Below are 9,030 nucleotides of genomic sequence, written 5' to 3'. Positions count from 1 at the left end.
TGACCTAAATCAGATAGCTCTTTCTTCATTTTCTTAAAAGTAAATTACTTTCTTAAAACAATTATTTCCCACACAATGATTTTTTCCCACAAAGGAGCCTCTTTAAATAATACAGGGTCCCTCCCATACAATTTTGAAAACTCCTAGTGAGTAGACCTTTGTTTAGAATAAATTTCCATACTAGAAAGGAAGGAAAATGAAACTAAGGGCAACACAAAGTTAAAACCTGCTTAAATAAAAGAAATCCATTTTAAACCTTTGCTATTACTTTCTGCACTATCACAGAAACCAAAATAGCAGTATAGTATCAAAGTTTCTAAAAATAAAAGGAAATTTGCCAGCTCTCCCAAACCCCAATCACCTTATAAACTATTCCAGTTAGAAGAAGTATTCCATTTCTTTTTATTTTCTGTGTAGCATTTAACATGTTTTGAGATCATCCACTTCTACTATTTGTTCCCTTTTAAAAGCATTATTTTCAATCTATGCCTTCTCACGGCTTCTAGGATAGTTGTGTAATATTGCCAAGAAAGAAAGAATTGGGGTGGAGAACTATGTGTTTAATAAAACCAAGTAGATGAACCCTTGCAAAAACCAAACATCTTGTCCAAAAGAGTCATGTTTAAAAAATGTACAAGATAAGCAGAATTCCATCTAAACTAAATGCTTTCTCCAAAGCTTCCCCATGAGGCCAGTCAGCTTTTAAAATAGAACTAGAGACATCTGACCCAATATCACCAACTCAGCTTTTTCCAAACAACTTATGTTGTGAAAGAAATCAGGCATACACCAGCATTAGGTGCCTCTCCCCCTGACCCCCACTTTTAAAGATGAGTTTACTCCGTTGAAAAATCATCAAACATTTTGGGCTAGGGAGAAAGAAAAGGCAAAAAAAACCAAATAGATTAAATCTTAAAAAGGTTTTGTTGTTTGCTATACAAATGTACATGTCTACATTTACAATATTTGTTCAAAAGTCTAGTTTTCCTTTTTTTTTTTAAAAAGAACAGAACAACATAACAATTACCAGGCTCTAAGGACACTATCATTGATGCAAAAAGGTCCTCTGAAATCTGAGACAGAAAAACATACTCATTTGTAAAGATTACCAATAGAAAATAAGTTTAAATGACAGTATACAATTTTCCATGTTCTGGGGGTAAATGAATGGTCCCAGATTTAAAAATAAATTTAACATTTCTATTCTTATTAACTGAGCACCCAAAGCTGCATTTCTTATCATAAATATTTCTTTTGGTAAATGTTGCCTGTCACTGAGACTCAAGACTTTAGCTATGAAAGTTTTCTTCTTTTTGAATGGCTATCCTGGTTTTCTTTTCTCCTCCTATCCAAGCAATAGTCCCTATCTAAGTGATAGTCTTTCCTAGAGCCATGCATTTCTTGTTCTCCTTCTCTAGAAGATGTAACTTCTCTTCCATAGCCAGATCCTCCTCCTTCACCGGCTTTTCTTTTCTTTGTGTGCATGGAGGTACTAGCAGAAGGAGCTTCAAGTTGAGCAGTCAGGTTGCAATTAGTGGATGCTCTTACTTTTGAGAAAAGGTGTTGTATGATATTATTGGGGTCCTGAGTTAAAAGAAGGCCAGATTCGTATGCGGGTGTTGTCACTCTTGAGAACTGGATACTTGATGGTTGAGCATCACCTGGGATCTTCTCTGGGGCATCACGTTCAATTCTCTTAGCTAGTCTTGGGTCCCGTACGACAGGTACCTCAGTAGCTTTTGTAGTAACAGTAGGTTCCCTGCAGTCAAAGGATTGAACTTCAGCAGTTAACAAGGACGTGCTGCTGTTCCGGCAAGAAGCAACAGATGTGGTCTTAGAAATACCACTGTCAGGTTTATTCATCACTTCTTTTGGCTTATTGCTGGGTAAATTATTCTGAGATTTAGTGATTTCTGACACTACATTATGAGGGTATGATAGGTTTCGCTGTGACATAGATTTAAGTTTCAAAATTTTCATTGCATCATACTTATAATTCTTGTCACAAGTCCTAATAATAGCACCTCGTTTCTGAGCATCTTGAATCAACTGATTCCAATGTTGGTTTTCCTTGAAACAAAAGAAGAAAAATGATTATAAAATAAAAACACTCAAATATGATCTGTGTATATGATTATAACTTCCATTTCTTAATACATCTAAATGATAAATTGACATATTGATGATGGATGAACAAGAAAATTCTATAAAGTAACCTTTGGATAACCACCTAGAAAAATAAGACTATGTCTCACTTAAGAAATAAGACTATGCTTTAAAGTCACAGAACAGCAAAGAAAGCAGAATCATTGTGGGCTTAGTCATTATCAGATCTCAAACTTTTTACAAAGCAGTAAACATCAAAATAACTTAATACAGGTTAAATAAACAGCAAAGTTGATCTGTGAAACAGATGAAGTAATTATATCTAGGATGAGAGTTCTTAAACAAACATGGGATAAAAGATAAAATGGACAACTTTTATCCATATGAACGTCCTAAACTGCAGGTTTTATGTCATTCCCCTCTAGTGGTTCTTCATTCATTATCACCTTCAGGATCAAGAAATGTTATGAAAATAAAAGGGAAAAAGGAAGTAGAGAAAAGAGACTTCTTAAAAAAGACAGAAAGAAATGTTTTATATATAGCAATCAAGTTAAATGAGGCTTATCAGCCTTTGTTTACCGAATAAATTTTTCTGCATTACTCATTATAAAACATGGAAAAAAAGTTCCCACAGACTTCTCCTGTAGGAAGGTCACATAAGTATGTGTGATCCATTCAGTTAGAAATGTAGCTTTACCTTTTTGGGATTTTTTATCTAAGATTTATTAAATATTGCAGTCCTATATAATCTCAGAATAATTCTATGCATAAACTATCAACCTTTCTGCTCCTATCATTTTCTTGATGGAGAAATGGAATATCTAAACATTAAAAAAGACTGAAATTGAGCTCTAAAAATCCAAATTACAATTTAGAATGTACTTTTTTATGCTTCGTGCCCCACTATTCTTGTTGTTTTTTTTTGGCAAGGCAATGGGGTTAAGTGGCTTGCCTAAGACCATACAGCTAGGTAATTATTAAGTGTCTGAGGTCAGATGTGAACTCAGGTCCTCTTGATTACAGGGCCGGTGCTCTATCCACTGCACCACCTAGCTGCCCCTGTACGCCACTATTCTTTAACATTAACTCCCCAAAATTAAGATAAGTCTTTTTAAAAAAAAAGATAATTCTTAAGTCATTTAAATAAGCAGTATAATGCAAAATAATAATAGAATAAAAGGAATTCTTTACTTGATTACCCACTGTGACCAGAGGCAAGTCTCTTCCTTTCTCAAGACTTCAGTTTCCAATCCATAAGATGAAGGCCCTGAAGTAATTGATACCTAAAGTCTCCTTGAGGTATAAATCCTATGCCTCTACAAATTTTGAGTTAAAGAATGACTATGGTACTATTGGATGCCCTCTAGTGGAAATAAAAATTATCCCAGAGTTGAAGATTTTACTTTTTTTCCTGCAAACTAGACTTAGTTAAACTGAAGGCAACTCCTTAAAATCATATTATTTAGAAAAGAGAAAACTGTCAAAAAGAAATTCACCATTTGTCCACTATGCCTGAACCTAACAAAAAATATCACCAATGAACAGGTGGTAGGGCTGATTTCCAAAATAGGATATAATGAAGTAGAGAAGAGTAAAACAAAGATACACTTAATCTTTCTCCCTCCATCCCTTACCATTTTTGCCATATTTTAGACTGAAATGGAAATATGTAACAATCTTGGAATAGATGGAAGAGGGAGAAAAATGGTAAGTTTTGTGGGGAGTTCACAGGAGCAGGAAGAAACTCCAAAGGAGAAATGCACCCTAAAATGGGATTTCACTTGTTTCAGGAATAAATGGAATGACAGCTTATTAAAAATTAACAAGAAAAAAATCTGCATCAGATCTATCACTGAGTCAACTCCAAATTAAGATAGAAGAATTCTAGCTAAGGAAAGTAAAAAAAAAAAAGATAAGCAATGCACCTACCATTAATGTCCTCAAATGTCCAAGGATAAAGAGACTATACTTGGCTCGAGTAATGGTTACATTCAGTCTTTGCAAACTTGCCAGAAACCTAATAAATGACACAAAATTAAGTGTTTTTTCCTACAGAAGCAAACATTTATTATTTCAACAAAGATACAGGCTACACATTAGCATGTTTTGATTCTCTTTTGCTATAAAGTTCAAATTGCTTTTTTTAATTGCTCTATCACATTGGAGATATCTACAGAAAAGTGATTTCCTGCTTTTTACTACTTTCCAACTCAGTCAAATCAAAATATGACTCATTTATCACCTTTCAATTAATCAGGAGACCAGAGACTACATTTCACCAGTGAAGCTTAGATATACCAACATGAGACATGATTCATGTGCATAGTTTTAAAATTCAATATTTAAAATGTTTTACCTTAAATAATAATTTGGAAGTTGCTGAGATAATATACAAGTGTTCTAGAAAGCAAAATTCTACTATCATGCCTATTTTTTTTTACATCTTAATTAAAAAAATATTTTCTGGGGGGGAGAGGGATTTGTAAGGCAATGGGGTTAAGTGACTTGTCTAAGGTCACACAGCTAGGTAATAAAAATAGCATTTCCTGTTGCAAATATTCTACTTTGGTTTATCTTAAGTTTACTTAATAAAGCAAAGAACAGTTCCAAACTGCAAAATAAAGTAATATAAAAAATGTTAAAAGAATTATTAGTGGATCTATTCCACTTCTTAAAAGAAACAAAATACAGATGCCGTATAAGACATTTTCATTTTTCATAACAAGCTTCAGAGTTTTAAGCAAACGATATTACCTTTTTTTTTTTTTTAGGTTTTTGCAAGGCAAATGCGGTTAACTGGCTTGCCTAAGGCCACACAGCTAGGTAATTTAAGTGTCTGAGACCGGATTTGAACCCAGGTACTCCTGACTCCAAGGCCGGTGCTTTATCCACTACGCCACCTAGCCGCCCAAACGATACTACTTTTAGTATTGAAAGGTGTTTTTTTAATACAATGACAGATAAACTTTTTTATTTTAAAGATTTTATTTATTTTGAGTTTTACAATTTTTCCCCCTAATCTTGCTTCCCTCCCCCACCCCTCACAGAAGGCAATTTGCCAGTCTTTACACTGTTTCCACGGGACAGATAAAATTTTAATAAGATAGTCTAATGACCAGAAATAAGACTGATCTTCAAAACACCTAAAAAGACAAAAGGAAGACATACCCAATTGAACCTTGTGACGCATTTGCTCTGACACATGTAACAATAATGCAATCTTTCTGACGACCCTGGAATGCATCCACAGTGTCGACTTCTCCTGGTCTATTTAAGAAAAAAAAATTTCATTATGGAGAAGTACACAAGGGAAAGGCACTCAACCATGAACTGTAGTCCTAGTCCTAGTTCCACAACTCTGCATGAATCACTTAACCCCTCTGACTTATTTCCCTTATCTGTAAGACAGAAACAACAGGAACTGCTCTACCTACTTTGAGGACTGCTGTAAAGCTCAAATAAAATAATACACAAATTTGTCAGGACCTCTGACTTTTTTTTGGTGTAGAGGCTGGCTGGCAAACTGTGGACTGTTCATTTGTCATGCTCAAAGGTTTAAATATTGGTTGCTCTTGCACTTCAAAGGCAGAGTTTGAGTACTTGAGAGAGATCATATATCTGGAATGTCAAGATTTCAAATTGTTGCTCAACTACATATCATGGTAATACAGTTAAACTCTAGGGCACAGTGCCCCACATATTGTTGTGACAATTTTATTCACTTTTTTTTATTTCCAGTGCAAACACCCAACACATCCAAACAAGTAGAGAAAAGTGGACTTGGAATGTCATGTTTATAAGGCATAGTGGAATTTTTTTGTTACAGAATAAAATAGCACAGCGTTCTTTATTATTCAACATCACAGCTTTGCTAAAAGAATGAAAAATATGTCAACATTATCAGATTAAATGCTCATTGCAATATTCCCAATTCACAGGAAAGTAATGATCAGAAAAATTAGAAAATGTGTAACACACCATCTCATCACCAAAGTTTCTTGACAAAAATTAAAAAGAAAAATGAAAAAGATAGGGGATTATTTATTAAAGAATTAAGGAAAGTCATTCATCCAATGGTGAGTTTATTAAAACAGTTGATTATAGTAGCCAAATAAATGTATCCAGAGAAAATAATTAAAGATTATTAGCTTTTCAGCTCCCTTAAAATCATGTGCACATGGATTGCTATAAGTATTTGGCAGTACCTCTCAGTCTGAAAAAATATATATATTTTTTAGGAATTTTTGGCAAGGCAAATGGGGTTAAGTGGCTTGCCCAAGGCCACACAGCTAGGTAATTATTAAGTGTTTGAGGCCGGATCTGAACCCAGGTACTCCTGACTCCAAGGCCAGTTGCTTTATCCACTACGCCACCTAGCAGCCCCTGAAAAGATATTCAGAGATTAAATACATAAAATCTCATTACAGATCAGCATTAGTAGAACATTTTGTAAAAAATTTTCATGACAAGCAACAGTAACATTGAACCACAGGTGAAATTGTATTCCTCCCCCAAATAATTCCATTCTTCTCCTTAACAGACCTGTATTACAAAAATTTATATTGTATTATTTTATTTTGAATTTTGTTAATAAAAATTATATGAGTACAGTATCTATGTAAGATATTCAGCTTTTTTCCTCCTGGACTATAAAACCTAAAATATTTACTATCTGGCCCTTTATAGAAAAAACTGAACTCTGGTGTTAAGAATTTCTAGTACGAGGGGCAGCTAGGTGGCGTAGTGGATAAAGCAACTGGCCTTGGAGTCAGGAGTACCTGGGTTCAGATCCGGTCTCAGACACTTAATAATTACCTAGCTGTGTGGCCTTGGGCAAGCCACTTAACCCCATTTGCCTTGCAAAAAAAAAAAAAAAAAAAAATTCTAGTACGGAAACTCTCTGATAGAGATAGGGCAACTAGAAGTGACTTGGAGATGGTCACACAGCTAATATATGAAAAAGGCAAGACATGAATTCAGGCTTTTCTGACTTGAAGACTAGCCCTGCAAGCTGCATAGTGCCTTCCAACACATGTGAAAACAGTTTATAAATTGTAAAGTACTAAAATTACCTTGTAAATTTAACTATTTTGTAATTAAATATGCATTATGTTTATATAGTCAGTATCTATGAGTGGCTGAAAGTGACCTACACATTCTTAATATTTAATCCTCAACATCCCTGTCAAGAAACAAGACGTTATTTTTATACACAAAGAAGCTGGTGGTCAAAGCAATTAATGCAGAAGTCAAAAAGGACATTGGCGGGGAAAGAGTCTCACCTCCATAAAACAGAATTAAGAACATTTTGAGTATCACATTAGCCCTTAAATTCAATTTAGATGTAGCTTTTACTTAATTTGTTTCTATTCAAATCATCAAGTCCATAAATAACAATTCAGGAGGTTCACGAATGGAGAGAGTAGGGCAGAATTCTTTGCATTCTCCACAACTACTATTCCAAAATTTTTACACTATATTCAAAAGTCCTTAAGCCCAATTCAGTCCCACTGGGTTTTAGTAGATAGTTTCACTTATTATTTAAAAAATGAAGTCAAAGCTCTCACCCACCTCTTTAAAGCAAAATTTCTCTGAACTTTCTCCTTCCTCCACTCCTGTCTCTAAGTGTTCCTTGTCTCCCTGATCAAAATTAATCCTGTCAACTTTGGTCCTAATTCTATCACTTCTCACTACATGTGGGATTTCACTCTAGCAATTATCCTCCATACTTACCTGTGCCTATTAACCTACACCTCCCTAAAACCCTAAAAACAAAAAATAAAAAACCACTCCAGTCCTCTACTTAACCCCCATTATCCTATCCTTCTTCCTTGCTCTCCCTTTTATTCTTTTCTTCTGTCATTTTTCTCAAAAAAGAAAAACTGTGTATTTGTTGCCTCCTTAAGCCCCCTTTACCTGTTTCTGTCAAATTCTTTATCCAATTCCTGTTGAATCATCAGCTTTTGTGCTTTGTAATGTGTGATTATACCGATGTTACGCATAGTAACGTCCTTTCTTCTGTCTTTGATCAGCTTAATTAACTCCATTACTAGTTTTATTTCTTGGATATTAACGTATGAGCTATATAAAAATGAAGAAAAATAACATACAAATCACTGATATTCATTAGTTGCCAATTAAATACAGCTTACATGATAAAATAGTTTCATATTCTGGTGGTCAGAATCTCAATGAATTTGAAATGATTACCTGATAAAAGTCACAATTACTGAAGCATTAGTGCTGGTAGTCTGATTTACAATTAGCTATCTAATATCATACAAAATAAAAATCAACATCCTCTCCCCTTGGAAGATTTCCTGCTGTCAACACCCATCCAGAATAGGATATGCTACACGATTCAAGTACAAAGCAAGATCCATAACAATTAAATTGATTTATAGGTGGCTCATGTAATTATATCAAGAGTTTTGAAAGTAGACATTAAAGTCTCAACAATTTCTAAATGAGTAAGAAAAACTATACAGAATACAATGTAATGAAAGAGAACAAAAATCACTCTTTATTGGGGAAGTTAAATACTAAAAAAAATTCAATAACCAGAATCATATTTACCTAACAATGGAATAATTACTATTCAATTAAAGAATAACAATAGCAAATTCTTTGAGTGACAAAATCTGTCTGTAATACCAAAAAAAAAAAAAAAAGACGGACATTTTATTTGGTTATTTTGGTCTTCATTAAGTAAAATATTTTAAAATTCTTCATCTTTTATGGACCTCAGGACTCACTTAGAGCTTAATACCTTGAGGAATAAAGAAGTAGGCTAAGAAAAAGAAACTTTGCTCTAAATGAAAATTTGAGCCATCAAAAAGATCTACAATGAAGTCTAAATGAGGTCTACAAAAAGATCTTAAACGAGAAGTCATTTAACTACTTAGGTGCAAGTCAGAGAACATG

The 9,030-nt window shown here is 34.0% G+C and overlaps 1 protein-coding gene across 9 annotated transcripts in view; it reads right to left on the bottom strand.

Annotated features, from left to right (window-relative positions):
• Positions 1–378: 378 nt before the first annotated feature.
• SETX (senataxin) overlaps positions 379–9,030 on the bottom strand; it is a 94,560-nt gene continuing 85,908 nt past the window's right edge. For all 9 annotated transcript variants that reach the window (XM_074210848.1, XM_074210849.1, XM_074210847.1 and 6 more), the window contains 4 exons: positions 8,023–8,187; positions 5,275–5,373; positions 4,036–4,123; positions 379–2,070 (listed from right to left, as the gene is read on the bottom strand). In XM_074210848.1, the coding sequence (XP_074066949.1) occupies positions 1,294–2,070; positions 4,036–4,123; positions 5,275–5,373; positions 8,023–8,187 (1,129 nt within the window). In that variant the 3' untranslated portion in view covers positions 379–1,293. The remainder of the gene's footprint in view (positions 2,071–4,035; positions 4,124–5,274; positions 5,374–8,022; positions 8,188–9,030) is intronic.

Source organism: Macrotis lagotis, chromosome 1 (assembly GCF_037893015.1).
Source record: "Macrotis lagotis isolate mMagLag1 chromosome 1, bilby.v1.9.chrom.fasta, whole genome shotgun sequence".
Taxonomy (NCBI): Eukaryota; Metazoa; Chordata; class Mammalia; order Peramelemorphia; family Peramelidae; genus Macrotis; species Macrotis lagotis.
Note: the sequence above shows the minus strand (reverse complement) of the source record. Positions and strands in the feature narration are given on the sequence as shown.